The sequence below is a fragment of the Ptychodera flava genome, chromosome 18 (genome assembly GCF_041260155.1).
Source record: "Ptychodera flava strain L36383 chromosome 18, AS_Pfla_20210202, whole genome shotgun sequence".
Classification (NCBI taxonomy): Eukaryota; Metazoa; Hemichordata; class Enteropneusta; family Ptychoderidae; genus Ptychodera; species Ptychodera flava.
This window is the reverse complement of record NC_091945.1, coordinates 1,794,005-1,814,099: the sequence shown is the minus strand read 5'-3', so window position 1 is coordinate 1,814,099 and position 20,095 is coordinate 1,794,005. Positions and strand designations below refer to the sequence as shown.

At 36.8% G+C, this 20,095-nt stretch overlaps 2 protein-coding genes across 2 annotated transcripts; both read left to right on the top strand.

Annotated features, from left to right (window-relative positions):
- Nucleotides 1-1,100: 1,100 nt before the first annotated feature.
- On the top strand, nucleotides 1,101-6,326 carry LOC139117763 (deoxyribonuclease-1-like). Its single transcript, XM_070681025.1, has 8 exons — nucleotides 1,101-1,297; nucleotides 1,585-1,673; nucleotides 2,135-2,218; nucleotides 2,851-2,951; nucleotides 3,848-3,960; nucleotides 4,490-4,644; nucleotides 5,472-5,568; nucleotides 6,143-6,326. The coding sequence occupies exons 1-8, from the start codon at nucleotides 1,157-1,159 to the stop codon at nucleotides 6,188-6,190; spliced, it is 828 nt and encodes a 275-aa protein (XP_070537126.1). The 5' UTR covers nucleotides 1,101-1,156; the 3' UTR covers nucleotides 6,191-6,326.
- Nucleotides 6,327-10,881: 4,555 nt separating this feature from the next.
- LOC139117762 (deoxyribonuclease-1-like) lies at nucleotides 10,882-18,940 on the top strand. The gene is made up of 8 exons (XM_070681024.1): nucleotides 10,882-11,114; nucleotides 11,985-12,073; nucleotides 12,476-12,559; nucleotides 13,118-13,236; nucleotides 13,705-13,817; nucleotides 14,147-14,301; nucleotides 16,971-17,067; nucleotides 18,787-18,940. Exons 1-8 carry the CDS (start codon nucleotides 10,965-10,967, stop codon nucleotides 18,832-18,834), a joined length of 855 nt encoding a protein of 284 aa, XP_070537125.1. The 5' UTR covers nucleotides 10,882-10,964; the 3' UTR covers nucleotides 18,835-18,940.
- The last annotated feature ends 1,155 nt before the right edge of the window (nucleotides 18,941-20,095 follow it).

Here is a 20,095-nt window from a genome sequence, read left to right as displayed (position 1 = left end):
CAAGCAGCTAACATTTCGTCTATTGTTTTGTATATTGTTCCAAGTCATTTAACCACTGAGATAGCTTTTGATAGTGGTGTGAAATAATTATCCACTCTAAAAGGGTTCGTGGTACAGTAACACACCAACAACAGACGCTTCTTTCTCAAACACAATTGAATGGTTTGAGCGTTTGAAATAATCACGGTGCAGCTAGATAAATACGTCTACATTTCCATTTCATACAAAAATAGGCCAATGCACTGAAAGTTATCAGCTTCTGAAATGATTGAGATAGCGCAAGATTTAGCAGCGGCAGACGGGGAAAAACATATCAGATTTAACTCGATTAACTTTGGTGGTTTTAGGGTTAGAGTTGGGATAAAGTGTAAAGTTAGAGGGCTCCATGAAAACATCTCATTTGACTCCTAAGGATAGGCTCATCTCTACCTAAGCGAAAATGTTTACGTGTACATTGTGACACAGAAATACAGTTTTTCAACGACCTAATTCCTCCGTTATCAAGGCAATATTACATCAATTGGACTGCCTGGGAATGAAAATGCGTTTAGATAAAGAAACAGCAATGTTTCAAGTACCGAACTGGTTAAAGGGATATTATTCTGTCAATAACTTTATTGTTTTTAATCAACTAATGCTCAATAAAAGTAGAAAAACTTAAGTTTGTTTCATGAATAATTAGAGAATATAAATTTCATTACTTAAATTACTTAACATCAGTAGAAATTCACACACCATCGAATATCGTTTTGATGATAAAATATCCACTATGAAACTTGAAGGATTTATCTTGTAAAGCTATTTACATTAAAAGTGGAAAGGGTCATACAAGTTTAAAGAGCATGGGAGTTGCTTTTCGTGCCCTTACTTTCTTATTCACAGAAAGTAAAAGATGGCAATAAAGTCCAGTGAACTAACCTGAATTCCATCGTCTCCATTAGATGCAAGTTTCTTTCACTAACTACAAAAATGTACATTTTAATTTCACTGATTTATGAACTGATAAAGGTCTAATATTCATGTGACTTGCTACACGTGTTACTTATTCGTTATCCTATAAGAAGCAAGTGGTATCGGCAATTCAACAGATTCCTCTCGGCAGGTTTCAAATCTCGTTTGACGTAACGTTTCATCACCGATCTATCATTCCGTTACCATGAGGGTCGTTGTCGCTGTCGTTTTGTTGGCAATCTCGGTATACATCGCCGAAGCCTCCATCAAAATAGCAGCCTGGAATGTACAGGTCTTAGGAGTCACCAAAATGGGCAAACCCGACGTTGTTGACGTCATCGTCGACGTAAGTGACGTCAATTTCATGTTCATCAACATTGAACTATTTTTATAGGTCGGTCATCCATATTATTGACATGAACCGTTGGTTTCTATGAGTGACAGCGCCAATTTAGGAACTCCTTGGAGGAACTGAAAAGTGTACAGGACGGTAAGATACACGTCAAGTAAAATTGGATTGATCCAATGGATTGTAAATCATTCCTACTAAATGTGAAGTGTATGATCATGAGTTGAAGTCCACCACAGGAGCGTTTCTTATACATGTTTAACTTAGTTTTATTATTTTTACAGACCTGTATGCTCTATGACATCATCGCCATCCAAGAGATTAGAGATGCAAGCTTAAGCACACCTGGCAATTTGCTAAATGCTATCAATGCGTATGTATAGGATATTTATCAATAGATTCTTATTGGTATCCGTCAAAAAAATATTAGCCCGGGTATACGATCGTCATCACTGAAAACGTTAACGCCACTTCCTCACTGTATCTTTGTCACTCAAGATTATAATGGTTGGTGACATTGGCTTCCGACGACCTAATTCGAACAACTTTTTGTGCTCATGTTGTTCAACTTGTACTCAAGACTATCTACTTAGAAGAAAAGATATTTGTAGCTTCAATGATAGCATCGGCGGCAACAATTTATCAATTTGGCCTTTCATGCTAGGGTAATTTCCGAACTTCTCGTCGGACAAGCAATTATTCTTGCTCGCAAAGTCTTTAACTTCGATGTTATTTGGAACATTCTCATTAAGAAACCATCTTAATGACCCATAAACAAAAAAAATTCCTGCTTTGCGAAGCTTTGTAAATTTTTATTTTTCGTTCTTGTCACAGTAAGGCTGGTGGTGCATTCAGAATGGAAGTCAGTGAACGTTTAGGGCGTTCTTCAAGCAAGGAACAGTACGCTGTTTACTATAGGTGAGTACGAGATTAAAATCGTGGGTTTGATGTGAAAATAAGGACAGTAAAGAAAGAAAACATTTTGAATTGACACGATTGAAACTAATTTGGGATCATTCTTGGCTATACATGTATAAATTATAGAATTATACAAAAGCTACTTGTAGTTTAGTAAACAGAGTCAGATGGAAAGGACACTATCCGTAATGCTGTAGAACACACTCACATTCAATCATTTCACTTGAGGAAATATTTGAAGTGAACGTTCTCACATTTGCATACTTTTTGGCTCTACTAGCTTTCTGCACATAGATATAAAGGCATTGAAAAGTGTGTAGAATATGAGTGTTTATACTCAGTTACATTTATGATTTTCTTGCTCACATAGCCTGTATATGTAGGTTGCATTGTCAGTTTTAAACAGCATACAGATTGGTTTAAACTTGGCATTGATATCACCGTCAGTACGCCATAATCTACCCTTACTCGTGATATGCTCAACAACAAATTCACATTCATCTTACAAGCCTCGTGTATCAAGGATTCCTAAAGTGTTTTAACTTTCAATCGTGATGGTGAATTGAAAACAAGAGTGATACAAAGTCAAGGTCACGCCTTTTACTAATTTTCTTTTTACGGTTTCATTTCAGACATTCCAAGTTCAGCGTGATCGATAGATTCACATACGCTGACTCAAATGATTTCCTTGAACGGCCCAACTTCAATGTCAGATTTTCTTCACCGAGTACAAGTAAGGGGATGTTTTTAAGTCATTCGTTTTAACTTGACATAGCCTGACGACAAAGCAGCTCGAGATGACCCGACTACATGTACGCTCGATCCTACAGATCGAATTAAATCGTTTGTGATTTACGAGAATGTTGTAATATGTTTTGATAGTTACGTGAACCAAGCACGATGTCCGATTGTTGAGAAACTATTTTTTTACCGTTTTCTTTGTAACATCCATCATCACTGGGGAAGAAAGACAAGTACATCCCTGACTTTGTTGCAAGACACTAATTTTTCAAGACGTAATGCAAGCCTTATAAGGCGATGGTTTTCACTCAAGCTTTCCGCAATTCGATGGCTTTATGAATATCTATTACAGAGTAAATAACTGACAGAAACTTCATCAGACTGTTGCGTCGATGATGAGGCGATAGCTTGATTAGTAAGTAACTACAACGTAAGCCCGGGCAAAGTTAAAGACAAAAGCTAATCGGCTAGTGGACTTGTAGGTTTCAGCGTGCATTTTGGTTTGTCAGCTTTGTCTCAACGTAAGGTATCATGTTTATTTGAAATGTAATGATGGAAACATATCGACTCGGCAGAGAAACTTCTATTTATTCATCGGCATCAGTCGATAGAGCAGTGATCAGACAGTGTACATCCTCAAGACATCATATCTTCGTTATCACAGAATTTATTGTCAATTGTAAAGCTCACTTGACAACGTCGACCACGTTCCATCACGTTCCATCCTCTCAGTCGGGAAGTTCCTTGGGAAAGAACACTGGCTAAGTCGAAAGGACACTTCATAAAAATTTTCACGACAATCATCAAAGAATTACCTCGCTTGTTTATCAAAAGTTAATGATTTAAACAATTTAGAGGCAATTTTTTAAGGAGAATTATCTCTTTCAGATCTGAAGGACTTTGTGTTCAGTGTAACGCACGTTAAACCCAGTGACGCTGTCGCTGAAATTGACCACTTCGTTGAAGTCAACTCAGCAATTGAATCCCGCTGGGGAGTATCGGTAAGTCTAATTTTGTACAGTAATCGAGAATATTCAACTCTAAGATCATTCCTGTGAGTTAGTCTCTTTAATTAATCCGAACTGACTGGTTGTCGGTAGTCTTAGTCGAGCTTCTTAAATAAATGAACTTTCAAATAATTATAATTCGTTCTTTCACAGCATTTTCATTTCGATCGTAAGTTTATTCCAATAGAAATTATATGTCATAATTACGGCCTTTCTTTATTCAGATGTTGAAAACAGAGCCAGGTGTAAGAATGTATTTGCATCAGCTGCATCTATTACATAGTATTACAGAATATCACATATATCACATACTATAACAGTATCACATAGTATTACATAGTTTAACATTGTCACATATTATTACATAATATCACATAGTAAATCATAATAACACATAGTATTACAATAACAGGGACTTAGTGCATTCTCGTACAACTCTGAACATTCTGAGAAATTTCGAAGTCAGTTTTACACTCAGAAACCGTAAATTGGAATCTTTAATTTTTATCTTTATTTCCTGAAGGACATTTTGATTGGTGGAGATTACAACGCTGGCTGCAATTACGTCAGATCCGGTGATTGGGGAAGAATCCGTTACAGGACAGATTCAAAATACCAATGGTTGATCCCCGACTCGGCGGATACGACAGTTACGACTACTAACTGCCCATATGACAGGTAATATACAAATCATGTTCTTTTGGAACTTGAGAACTTGTCACAGCTCAACATTCTAAACATTATAAAATTATGAAATGTCAAACGAAATTGACGAATACTCTGCCAACATGTAAGACAAGCCTTATTTTTATAGAGAAATGCACACTTAGGGTAGCCTGCCGCATTTTAATCCGCCTTGGCATACTAAATCGAATGATGCCAAAAACGAACGAAATGTACAAATGTTATGAGGTTAATGGTACTTTCACACATAAATTTACGTCTTATGAGATTTTAAACATAATATTATTTGGTCATACTATTTCTGAAATTATTTTGTGAGTGTATGAACAACAATTTTATGAATGGCAATATTTCGCGCCGCCTGATTCTCTTAAAGTTACATCAGAAAGAATACCTATTAATCCCCGGACGATTTCTGAAATTTCAATTGTGTGTTATGCATTTGCGATGAAAGATACAGCAATACAACTGGATGAAAAACGTACATATCGGAGACATCTCTTCATAAAACATCACAATACAATGTGTATCTTGGAATTTTTCAGACAGAAACAGACGTATGGTTGTTTAAAAAGTCAAATACTTGCTGTGACAAGTAGCAAAATGATGTTGGATCGATAAAAACGACGAAAGCCTTGATTTCATTGCAGTTATATAGGCCTAGCAAATTGTCACTTCAAATACTATGTTTGAATTATACGACTCTATGCCGATTTTTGTTGTGTGTCAGAAATGGAAAGCTTTGGAAAATGCTAACTTTAGACTGAAAATCTGTTTTTTTTCTGAGGTTTAATAGACTTCCGACCAATGTTTCCTTACAGACTGACGATTGCAGGTGCCAAGTTCAAAGCCGAGTATAAATCGAACTCTGCCAAGGTCTTCAATTACGATTCCTATTTTGGACTCAGTAACCAATTGGTAAGATCAGCATCAAACGTAACTTGACAAACACATCATTTGTAGACCAAGTACTTAGTACGGAGGGTAAGGGCAATCAGTACAATGCCATCTGTTCTTATGATAGCTTCGTAGAAAGATGGGAAAGTCAAGATTTCACTTTCATAACATCTTACCGTAGATGAGCAAAGCATTAACTGTAGTAACGTTACTATAATAATAGTTATGTAGAGCTACTGATCACTACTAGGATCAAAAGCTCACGGGCTGTTCATTCTGCATGATTTGCTATAAAACTTGGTGACACGATGAAAATTGATCAAGCAATTAATGTAGAATAGATCTGCTGTTTGCCGACGAGGTCATACGAAAAAGGAAACAGGTTTTGACAACAGGTTTATGCTGCCATGTTACAGAGACCCACTCCCGCAGAAGTTGAATTTTCATAATGACCTCTCACGTCGCACAAAACATGTTTAGTCAATGTGATAGTAACTTGCCACGTTCAAATCCACCGTATTAATCGTCACACGGACATAGAAAGGCAGGGCATACTTTACCCTTTACCCTTTACCCTTTACCCTTTACCCTACAGGCACTTGACGTCAGCGATCACTATCCTGTTGAAATGGTCATCAACTAAACATCCAACGATCATTTTAAAGACAGACATTGCGGAGACGTCACAGGAAAACATCCTGGAATAAATCGATGAAACGCCATTGCAAAATTAATGGGCGTGCTATTTTTTGATTTGAAATAAAATATCAAAAATGTCATTTGTTTGGTTTGTTCATTTTATTCACAAATAATGCCAGCGTTCTGTTAGAAAACTGTGTATCATAAGAAAATCATAATGACAAAATTTCTCCATCGAGGCAAGATAAGCGATGATTACAAAGCAATGTCTTTCAATTAAATAGTCTGTGAATTTCCATGTGACGTCACAGGTCACCAGAGGATCAGGGTTCAAACAGGTTAAACAAAATGGCATAATTTATGCAAAGTTCTACGATGCATGCTCCGAGTGGATTATTCTATACATTGCAATGCAGTCAACATCGCATACGTAGTTAGTTTAATGCTATTTAACAAAGGCATTGATATCAAAATGGCGATAAGGAAACATAGATATTTAAAATTGCTTTGTGTGCTTACTTGCTTGCTTGATTGATTGATTTATCAAACTTGTTGACACCAAAATTTAGAGTGCTAAGGTTGTATGCACCTCGAAAGTGAAAGACTGTAATTTTTCTCGAACTTTCCAAAATAAAACTTTCAACCATTCTCTTTCAAAATCAAGAATAAAAATCAGGGGTCACCGTGCAAAGTTTGGAACTTGCGAAACAATCACCCAGCATTTTGCGATGTTTTAAATTCAAAATGGTCGCCCTTCCCTGTGATAACTCTATGGGGGAAAGTAAAATTTGGGATTTTCCAAAAACTACCATGAGAAAACCCATCAGCAGAGAGCTTCGCAAAGTGATTCGCACGGTGAATAAATTATGGAAAGTTGCAAAAACTGTTGATGTTCCCTTTTCATACCTTATGCCGGTGGCCGGATCTACCATATGACTAACACTTTCAGGTGAACGTCAACGAAATCACCGTAGCCTCTGGTCCCATTTTAAAGTAAAGTTCTATGTATTCATCTAGCTTTCAAAAAGTATGTAAATTTATCTGGTGTTTCCTCTGGAGTTCACATTATCAGGAACGTTTAATATAAACGCTTCGCACTACCATCTGTTACTAAATAAGAACTGAGTTCCATTGGTCATGAATATATCAATTGCACCGCCAGAAAACGACATAAAAGGCTCTCCAGGCCGGTACCATTGCGAAGGCACTAGCTTTGGCCGAGGTGGAACCTCCAAGGGAGACCCACCCGGACTCCCCTGATTTTATCATGGGGGACGCATATACCACAATCAATTCTGTTACAAAGTGATACTTAATTGGATAGCAGTGTTAAAACCCGATTGATGACAATTAATAACGTAGTTTTACCAAATAACAAAGTAATGATGGGCTCACATCCCGAGTACCCGAGTCGCTTGTTTTCCGAAACACGCTGGCAGGCCATGCTTCCGTGGCTGAAGTAAACACGTGTTTACTAAATTACGGCCGCCGGCCGGCCGGCGTGTATCACGGCGTTTTCTGCAGCACGGCCAGCCAGCGTGTATCGGAAAACAAGCGACTGAGAAGTAATTCGCCAGGCATAACATAACACACAAGAAGCAGACGATGTGCGATAGATGAAATACGGAGAGAGTTGGTACGGAGTTTGTTAATGGTTTTTCGAGGCATTTGCTTGTCACTGAATTTCATCCATTCACGAGTATCATTCATCGTTTGTGTCGTTTTCCCTTTGTCGGCACGCGTATCTATTTTTACATCCATGGTAGAATACACCATCATTATCTGACGCGTGCCGCGCATCCCAATAAACATGTCAATCATGAGAAGGTGTTAACAGCATAGCCATCGTCAAGTGTGACCATCTTTTGTTACGTTATTAGGATGTACATGACATAATTTTCTCCGGGAGGTTCGTTGTGTTCATCAACTCGTTCTCACCTTTGCAAACGGCAGTTCTTCACCGCCGTTTTTAGTCGAGATATGAACTTACAACGTTTGTGCCGGCTTGGTTCGGCATGTAAAATGAAATATTTCTTTCTCCAAGGGCTTTAAAGGCACATGAGCAGCAACTTTTGGCATTATTTCCATGACTTTATATTTGGATTAAAATAAGTTCATAGCAATGTTCTTGCTCAGAGATGTTTACTCAAGTATAATTATCCACTGAGTGGGACTGCAATGGGGAAGTTTCAGTAAGATGGCCGCCTCCATGCAACTACCATAGGGAATTGCACAGAAATCCGTTCCCAGGGGTAGGGGTGGAGGTAGGGGTGTCTTGGTCTCACGACAAGGTTATTCTTGCTATGGTTTATTTTAATACGTTTGACTGTGATATACATTGCCAATAAAGAATTATACAAGGAGGAAATGAAATCGTTACAAAACCAGTGCTAACATAAGACAAAGACACAAAAGCTGCAAAGAAAGGTTGGTGGTAAAAATCTTTATTGGCAATAGATAATCAGAAATGAATCGTAGAAATTTGAGTCTTTGAAAATCTGTCCCTGAGGCGCTTCTACCTTAAAAGAAGAGTCAGATTGTCTGAACCCATAAGCCGACATCAATGTTTTGAGGATTCTTAGACTCGTTTAATCATTACCTTGCAACCTAAAAGTAGGGTGGCCAAGCCATTTTTTTCTCTTGTTTATACACACAGTTTAAATGGATTTTTAGCAAGAATGGGGTAAAAGAAGAAAAATAAAAAAAAAAAATATGCAAATAGCTGTATCCAATCAAAAGTTATGAAGTTTTAAAGCAAAAAAAATGCCATTTTTTCGCGGACAATTTTCGGCAAATTTTAAAATTATTTCAATGAATGCCGATTCCTTCAATTTTGGCAACCCATAATTTTTTATTTACTTCACATGGAATCATTAAACTATGTGTCTTGTGCGCAGATTTACCCAATATTACGGAAAAATCAAGATTTGAATGATGCACAGTCTTGGATTTTGAAACTGTGAGTGTTGAAAATTGAAAATATTTTGTCTGACTTAGTCAAAATTGCGGCGGCACCGTACCATCGAAAAATGGATGGATTTTTATGTTTTTATGAATTTTGAATTCACATAACTTAAAAACTAGAGCTCACAATACAATGAAATTTTGTCACAATGTTATCTAATAACACTCAATTCTAACAAATCAATTTAAACTGCCAATTGTCTTTTAATGCAGTTCATTTTCAGCCATGAAATTGTAAGAAATAGCTGTCCCTAACTTCAGCCTCAGGCAGGCTGTCAATGGTGTGTCAGTGTGACTGCCTTCCGCCGCCATCTTGAGTCACACTGTACTGAGGTCTATGAATGAACATGATTTTGTTTTTATGATTCGTACTTGTGCTCGTGGACAGATTTTCGTCATATTTCACAGAAATGTTGGAATGATGTTTAAAAAGAGCATGCTACAAGTTTTATGGCAAAAAATATGTATCTAAATGGAGAAAAGGAAAAATCTACACCGAATTCACCGTACTCACTTGACCTCGTGTTTGCTGGCTAAAATTCCCAGAATATAACAAAAATCACCACTACATGTAAATGGGGTGGTCTGCCACTTCCTGGCCAAGTTTCACAGTTCTATGACAGCGTGCACAGGGCCCGAAAGCAGTTCCGTTGCGAAATAGGTATTGACTGAATTCAGAGTGCGTGCCATGAGCGGCGACCGCTCGAGCGCTGTGGCCGGTCAGTACAAAGTGGCATTTTTGGAGAGGAAAAACACTATTTTTCTATCGTTTTTTCTTCAGTTTTTTAATGAAACCTGCCTCATACATCGATTTTAATTGGAAATATCCATTTTTTCAGTAACTGAGCTACTTATTTTCAGAAAAAATGGCGTTTAAAATTTCACGAAAATCAAATTTCACTTTCAGTGTGCGTGAGTTGCGTATAATGTCGCAACATTTTAGCTTAACTTTGGCCACCCTACTAAAAGTTGAACCCGGGCTGACTGCACTTCAACAGTAAACGGTAGTCATGTGAGGGCGCTTGCATAGATAAAAACAAACACACGCGAGCATTTGATTCATGAATATACGAACTCGAAAGATTCTCCTGCAGTGAGGGAGTTGTTTTTAGGTTCCAACCCAAACGACAGTATTGTACTCAAACTTGCTTGCTTGCTTTCCAGTAACAGTTATGATAACTGAGAACTACATGGACAGATGAATAATGCTTGCTTTCAATTATAAATAGATGGGACATGTTCATAAAAATGCTTTGCGACTGCTTGCGGCTTCCATCATGTATTTCATAAAATAAATGCATTTATCTCAATATCATGTTTTCTGCTTGTTCAGACGGCGCCCTTCTGAAGAGGAAATCACAGAAAAAATGATACTCATGAAATTCTCCTCAATTTGTACCATTTTTGTGATCCCAGAGAACTAACAATATCGGAACGAATCATGGCCATACAGTACAGCCGCCGTTGCCAATTATTGGGCAGACTAAAACGAAGTTGCAAAGATCTGAAGATTCATCTTAAAAGTAAAGAAGAACAACGCTATTGAATAAAAAATTTGATCACGTGGTATATCAATAAGAATTATAAGAGTTCATTTTGTATCATGTGGACAGCCTTGTACCTCATATCTGAATGTTTCCTGTTTACTAAGACCATTGCGTAACGTGTCTAATTCCGGCACACTATCTAAAGCTGCAGCAACAAAATTAATATATAAATGCAAACCTGGAGCAAATATTTATTTACTTACGTCGAGTCTTTTCAGCAACTGGCTTGCCAGCGATATTGTTCAGTGACGAAGAAGTTTCGTAAAAATGGCTCGATTAGGATGTCTCTTCACCGGACTGCTTGGTATTATCTGCCTGTCTGTCGATGTGAGGGCTTTGAAAATCGGGGCATTCAACGTGAAAGTCTTCGGTGTGAGCAAGATGTCAAAACCAGATGTTGTCCAAGTTCTCACTGACGTAAGTATCGGATGTGTTATTTCAGAGACGAGTAGTAGTGTACAGAGTTACGTTTCTAATAGTAAAATTAAAAACTTATGTGGAACTTGTTGAACAATAGTTAAATGTAAACATGTAAAAAAATATTGGAATATTCTGAAGTAACTTTTGAATTCTCTTAAAATGTCCATAAAAGTCGCTATTGAGGATAATACCAGCTGTACACTTAAAATAGTTCGCGCCTCGAAAATTAAAGATTAAATTTTTTGATCGAACTTTCCTCAAACAAACTTTCAACCATTCTCTTTCCGACCAAAATCAAAAAATAAAATTGGGGTCATGGTGCAAATTTTGATATAAGAGATACAAACTATCCAATATTTACCGATATTTAAAATACAACATGGCCGCAATCCCTGCGTTAATGCTATAAAAATAAAATTCCCATTTTCATAAAACTAAGCCGCCGAAAACTTTATGTACCCTAGCTTCAAAAAGTGCGCCACCACAAGAGGTAAGCCAAAGGAATTCGGCAGAAGTTCTTGAGTCCGAATAAGCTTATCTGCCACAGAGGCACTTTCTGCCTTAATTGGATGATATATTTGAAAAATTTAGCAAAATATATTTATTTTGACTGTCTTTTTCATCTAACATTGGATAAAACTTGTCATATATACTAAAACAAATTACTTTTTCCTGATAGTCTATCAAGTTTACATTTTCATTTGTAAAAATTTTAAGATTTAAAAAAATGCTAGCTAATCCATTTTAAAAATATTGTAAACATTGGTTTTGTTCAAATTTGAATAGTTCATCGTGAACCACAAGAAAATCGAATGTAAGTTTCGGTTACATTCTCTGCGTCATTACATGCTCTCTATCCCTTCCCAGATTTGCGCCCTCTACGACATCATCATGATTCAAGAAATCCGTGACAAATCTGGAGAATCCATCATTCAGCTCTTGAACGAAGTTAACAGGTGAGCTTTAATTTTTAAAAAAATCTGAGATAATCTTTGAAATTGAGATAATCTGTGAGTTAACACAGAGATGGACCATTGCATTGAACGAAAAGTTTAAAGTTTCCTGATTGATGTCCGATGTGATATCATCGGCATCTCTATGCTCAGGCTGGCAGTCGAGGATGTATTCGACGAACGAGGAGTCAGCAAATCCAGTGGCTCACCAAAGCGGCTTTTTATTCAGTTGTCTTTTAAAATGCGTTTCTCATGACTTTTACCTGGAGATATGTTCGTTTTTAATGATCATGACTCTTCTGTGGCCTCTAACAATCGCAGTTATAAGATAACGAACCTATTTTTGTGATCGTGAGCAGCATTAGGCCTAAATGCATTATTCCATATTTCCAAAATTTGTTGCAGCATCACTGGCAATGCTTACTCCATGGTAATAAGTGAAAGACTCGGACGAACCAGCTCTAAGGAAGAGTACTGTTTCTTCTATCGGTATGTACATCTCATGTATTTATATTCATGAAATCCTTTGACAGGAGGAAAGAAAGTCAGGCAACAAACGGACGGACAGACTTGACAGACGGAGGAACGAACGTGAGCTGTAAGTCGAAGGCCATTGACATTTAGAATCTGTTCGATCTCGCTGCTAGGCCTGTTGCAACCGAACTGACCCCTGCGCCTTACAGTCTCTTTTGACTGTTAGCAATGACAAGGAACAATATAAAAAAATGCTCCAATTTTCGCCATATTTCATGGGATGTTTAGCACCCTGTGAAAAGCCAGCATTAATCTTTAAAAAGAAATCTTACGCGTTATGCAAGGAACAGTGAATAAAATTCATGTTCAAGTCATAAGAATTTACTTTATTCTCGATCCCGTAAGTGGAGACACCTGCTTCTTTAAACTTGAAATGCATACCGGCGACGTATGCTTATAACAATCTAGCATAGAGGGGACTTATCACAATTAAATATCGATCATAGGTATGTATACAGTAGTTTTCATAAGTGTCTTTGTATTTCAAACTTCTATTGGACTACTTTTTTCCAGCCATGGCAAAGTAAGCGTCGTCGATAGCTATCACTATGACGACGGTTACCCAGACGATGGTGCATCGGACACATTCGAACGTGAACCCTTCATCGTTCGATTTTCTTCTCCAACAACGGGTAAACGATAACAATCGTTACAATATAAAAAAGCTATCCATAGTACACGCCTTCCTGTGTTTCAGTACGAGTACAAGGCTTTGTCGGATCACGTGTTTATCATCAAATGCATTTTGCTACAATACACTGTACAGCATCTACAATGATTGACTAATCTTTCTTAGTTTAAAATGCGATATTACTTGTTTGCCATAAAGTCCAAATACATTTTTATTAGCGATGAAAATATAGTGATATGGACGAAAAATCTTACACTTATGCAAACGTCATAGTATTCGAAAGTATAGTTAAGTATGCTGCAGCCTGTTTTTTGTAGCTTTCTATTCATTTAGAACTTGACATTATAACTTTTATTCTTAGTTTTAAATCTGTTTCACAAAGAAATCGTTGACTACACCCTTCTTTATTGTCGTAACAACAGAGAAAATGCCTTGGTCCTAACTTGTGATGTTTTGTCCTTTGACACAGTTGTGGAAGATTTTGCGATTGCAGCCATACACGTCAAACCCGACGACGCAGTAGCGGAGAATGATGCTTTGGCAGACGTTTACGACGATATCGTCAGCCGATGGAATTTGCGGGTAAACATTTGAAAAAGAAAAATCAAAGTTTGCAGCCGTGCATGACCTTCCGCTATTGAAATTTTCAATTCTGCATGACGGCAAAATTTATTGATAAGACACATTATGATAATGATTCAAACAATGTCAAGGGCCGGAGGAAGAAAAATAAAAGACTGGCTTCAATTCTTTGGCAGTGAAAATTTCGTGAAACAATTCTAACTTATCGGAGACAATATATGGAAGTACGCGCTAGCCATGATGCCAATTAAAGTGTCCGAGGTAGATAGATTAAATATCGAATAGCTGGTATCAATCCTACCCTTTGAGCCATTGCATTTCAATTGTAGGATGTATTGATTGCCGGAGACTTGAACGCTGACTGTAATTACGTTGGTAAAGGTGATTGGTCTGACATTAGACTGAGGACGCAGTCTCGTTTCACATGGCTGATAGGAGACAACGCCGATACCACTGTTTCCTCCACGAACTGTGCTTACGATAGGTTCGTATTGATGTATTCTTTCTTCAAGATCTCAATGCACTGGTATTAGGAAATCTTAATTCAACCAAATATCAAAATGGAATAGTATTTTGGTCAAACATGTACTATCACTCATTTATTATTTCTCAACCAATAAATAACTGACATGTAAATTCTTGGTATGACCTTTATATAATTATATTATTGTTTTGTCCATGCATCACTTCCTAGATATGAAGTCTTACAATATTGTAAAACGGGCCAATTTAGTTGCGTTTTAGTTTCGCGAGGTCAGCTGAACAGTGTATGCTTTCATTTGTTGACGGTAACTTTTGCTGGTTGAAAAATAACACAGTTGACAAGCTGACGAGATCGTATAAATACACTAGGACATAATACGTATTCGTAATTAGCAACACTTTGTGATAGCAGATCTCAATACACTATGTGATAGCACATCTCAATACACATATGTGATAGCACATCTCAATACACTATGTGATAGCACATCTCAATACACTATGTGATAGCACATCTCAATACACTATGTGATAGCACATCTCAATACACTTTGTGATAGCAGATCTCAATACACTATGTGATAGCACATCTCAATACACTTTGTGATAGCACATCTCAATACACTTTGTGATAGCACATCTCAATACACTATGTGATAGCACATCTCAATACACTATGTGATAGCACATCTCAATACACTATGTGATAGCACGATCTCAATACACTATGTGATAGCACATCTCAATACACTTTGTGATAGCAGATCTCATTACACTATGTGATAGCACATCTCAATACACTTTGTGATAGCAGATCTCATTACACTATGTGATAGCACATCTCAATACACTTTGTGATAGCACATCTCATTACACTATGTGATAGCACATCTCAATACACTTTGTGATAGCACATCTTATTACACTATGTGATAGCACATCTCAATACACTATGTGATAGCACATCTCATAATACACTTTGTGATAGCACATCTCAATACACTATGTGATAGCACATCTCAATACACTTTGTGATAGCAGATCTCAATACACTTTGTGATAGCACATCTCATTACACTTTGTGATAGCAGATCTCAATACACTTTGTGATAGCACATCTCATTACACTATGTGATAGCACATCTCAATACACTTTGTGATAGCACATCTCAATACACTTTGTGATAGCACATCTCAATACACTATGTGATAGCAGATCTCAATACACTTTGTGATAGCACATCTCAATACACTATGTGATAGCACATCTCAATACACTATGTGATAGCAGATCTCAATACACTTTGTGATAGCACATCTCATTACACTATGTGATAGCACATCTCAATACACTTTGTGATAGCAGATCTCAATACACTTTGTGATAGCACATCTCATTACACTATGTGATAGCACATCTCAATACACTTTGTGATAGCACATCTCAATACACTTTGTGATAGCACATCTCAATACACTATGTGATAGCAGATCTCAATACACTTTGTGATAGCACATCTCAATACACTATGTGATAGCACATCTCAATACACTATGTGATAGCAGATCTCAATACACTTTGTGATAGCACATCTCATTACACTATGTGATAGCACATCTCAATACACTTTGTGATAGCACATCTCAATACACTTTGTGATAGCACATCTCAATACACTATGTGATAGCACATCTCAATACACTATGTGATAGCACATCTCATTACACTATGTGATAGCACATCTCAATACACTATGTGATAGCACATCTCAATACACTTTGTGATAGCACATCTCAATAAACTTTGTGATAGCACATCTCAATACACTATGTGATAGCACATCTCAATACACTATGTGATAGCACATCTCATTACACTATGTGATAGCACATCTCAATACACTATGTGATAGCACATCTCAATACACTTTGTGATAGCACATCTCAATACACTATGTGATAGCACATCTCAATACACTTTGTGATAGCAGATCTCAATACACTTTGTGATAGCACATCTCATTACACTATGTGATAGCACATCTCAATACACTTTGTGATAGCACATCTCAATACACTATGTGATAGCACATCTCAATACACTATGTGATAGCAGATCTCAATACACTTTGTGATAGCACATCTCATTACACTATGTGATAGCACATCTCAATACACTTTGTGATAGCACATCTCAATACACTTTGTGATAGCACATCTCAATACACTATGTGATAGCACATCTCAATACACTATGTGATAGCAGATCTCAATACACTTTGTGATAGCACATCTCATTACACTTTGTGATAGCACATCTCAATACACTATGTGATAGCACATCTCATTACACTATGTGATAGCACATCTCAATACACTATGTGATAGCAGATCTCAATACACTATGTGATAGCACATCTCAATACACTTTGTGATAGCAGATCTCAATACACTATGTGATAGCACATCTCAATACACTATGTCATAGCACATCTCAATACACTTTGTGATAGCAGATCTCAATACACTATGTGATAGCAAATCTCAATACACTTTGTGATAGCAAATCTCAATACCTAATCGTAAAAACCATAACATGTCGAAATTTTTATCCATTCTCCACAATACCTACTGGCGAGAGTTTAATCATTTTGTGTTTTGTTGTGGCAGACTGGTTGTAGCCGGACCCAGTTTACCGAGAACTGTTAGATCTGGACAAAGCCAAGTGTTTTACTTCGACACTTACTATGGACTCAGCTACGAACTGGTATGGTTTTGACTTTCAATTTGACTTGAAGGGACGCTCGCTGTAACTTTTGAAAATATTCTATTTTAATTGTTTTTGTTTTTATTATTGACAACAAATACATTCTTATTCTGCTCGCCAGAATGTTTTGAAATACGAACTATTAGTCTGAAAAGAAAAACACTTTGTATAAAATCGTTGACGATTTAATTCTAGTCTTGACAAGAATTCTAAAAATAACATTGGACAAGGCTGACATATGGACTATTGTCACAAGTTGAACACCATGCGTAGGCATCATGTTAAAGTGTAATACAGGAATGTCTATTACAAACAAAAACATTCAAAAATACACATCAAAAGTTACAGCTTATTGAGTCCACAGGGAGTGTGTATAGCGGATAGAAATCTAGGCTTTCAACTATTTCACTATTCGCTGCTCACTGGTCTACTGATTAGGCTATATGAAGCAAAAATACATTTTGCACCATTCTATTGTGTCAATATAAGATGAAAGGCGCGTCACGGATGGATACTCGGACTCTCTAAATTATAATAGCAATTTATCGATATGCTAGCTACTCATGTAGAGACACTTTCTAAGGTTGTTGAGTAAATACAGTTTTAACTATATTCTTTTTATAAAATCGAAACATCCCTTTCCCATAGACTTAACAAGATAATGGCAGCAATTTTGAATCTCAAGTATCAGTGCATTTTTGTAAATTAGATTTTCTAGCTCTGAAATTTGCCCTGTCACCCTTGATTTTTTGTTCTTGATAGAGTACGAGAACGGATTAAACTTTCTCTGAGAGGAATTTAAGTAAAACTTCTAATTTCACAGTTTCAAGGTATATCTACCTTAAAAAATAATTGTCATGGCGGTTCACATACGAGTAGTTTGAAGCCCTTTCGAATTCTAATATCGGCAAAGATCAGCCTATATTCTTCTCTTATTCCTATTTAGCTCGTCGAGTATTTATTCCTCGTAATGGAGAAGAAGGCTCCAAAGTCTATTTATATTTGAGGATAAATTTTAGACTTTCATATGGGATATGTGACAAAATCGCAGAAATTTGATATCTTTGATATTTGACATTTTGACATTTTGAAATTTGCTTAAAGCGATGGACAAAAGCCATTCGGCCGTATATACAAGCTAAGCGAAAGAAAAGACGACATAATTATATAATATAGGTAACGACTGACATTCAAAGACAGCCATATTTGCTGGAATATCGGTGAATAATATGAACCATCATCTCTTCACAAACACCAGACTTTTGTAGCGTACAACAAGATTCTATTTATAGCTTGGTTATCTGCATAAAACATTAACTTTTTAGAAAACGGAGTGACTATTCTTAGCGGCAGTGAGCCAGTCAATTTAAATCATTTACTGCTAGAGACACAAATCATATTTTTGTACAGGCACTCTTAGTATGCTGGATTATTATTTCAAAACATTTCGGTGACTGAGAAAACGTATCGTTTGTTATCACCCGGTTTGCAAGGTACTGGTCTTTGAGTGTTTATTGAATTCGTCTGCATTCAACTTCAGTTAATTTTTGAACATATTTTTGTTGTGTTGCCGCGTTTTGCATCCGAAAAGTTCTATGCATATTAACTGCTAGACTGAAAGATCCGTCGCTCGAGGGCGCTCTGTAGGGGGGTTCTAGAGAGCGCCCTCGAGCGACGAATCTTTCAGTCTAGTTAACTGTCTTCCTTCCCATTTTCCAGGCTTACGACGTGAGTGATCACTATCCAGTGGAGCTGGTGTTGCGATAAGAACACAGCCATACCACAGATACCAGAGTGGAGACCTTATTGACAAAACTATCATTTGTATTTAAATCGCAGATGTAGCAAATAAAGTAATGTGAAAGTACAATAATAGAATAGTCTGCTGGTCGTTTTTTGCCCAAAGCTATATTATCTTAAATAGAGTAATTCTTTCATTTATAGTCATATTCAATAAAAGTAAGGGTATAGTTACCTGGAAAAGTAAGAAAATAGTGCCAGGTCACAGGGTTAGCTCGTAGAATTGCGTAATTTGATCACTGGGTGCAGGAATTTCACAAGGAGCAGTTGTCCCCGGAGATTCACTGATCATTCTTTTAAAAGTTGCATTTAAACCCTATTGACGTAAGAAAATTTAGATTTGAAGGGCTAACTAATTGACATTTAGCATCGCAATTTAAGTCATAGAAAAAGACTGCTATATTCAGACCATTATTTTTTCGATTTGTTTGAATCTTGTCGATATATTAGTCATTGCAAATCGCATTTCTCGAGACGGAAATTCAAAGTGATAATTCAAATGAAATAGATTGACATAATGAAAAGAAAGTGATATCGAGTAACTTACGTAGGGGATATTTGAGAAGTCCATTTAACGAGACGACAGCGGTAAAACTGCTCCGACGCGTCAAGTTACAAGAACCCTGCACTGAAATGGACGGCCGTCACCAAACACATTAAAATATATAACACGATTGGAACTAATTTGGGATAATTGGATCATTATCACTGGATTATTATCATTATCATTGGATAATTGGATTATTATCATTATATTCAAATTTCTCAAAAGTGTTATGTGCCCTATTGCTGAATATTGCAATATTTTGCAAATTACTCATAAAAACAAGTGTGTAACTTAAGAAGAAAAAACAGATGAGCTTACATTTGCAGATTAAATCGACATTACTTCACCGTCCAATTATTCCAAATTAGTTCCGATCGTGTTATATGTTTATATCTAGTGCTGACATTCAAATGCTCTTACCAGGTCGGCTCGTATTTATAAAAGTTCTGTCTGTGTTTAGTGGCTTATAAAATGTAAGGTTAAATTATCAACGTCATTAGAGACTCTCGATTGTTACGCAGGGACACTGTCATAAAACATGACCAGAACAAAGAAATTTTGATGCGTTTTGTTTTAAGTTTCGTAAACATTATCACCCATGATTATGGATTGCATTCAAGCAATACTACAAAAGTTATTAGAATAACAAAGCTTTTAGCTTATCGAATTTTTCAATACTTC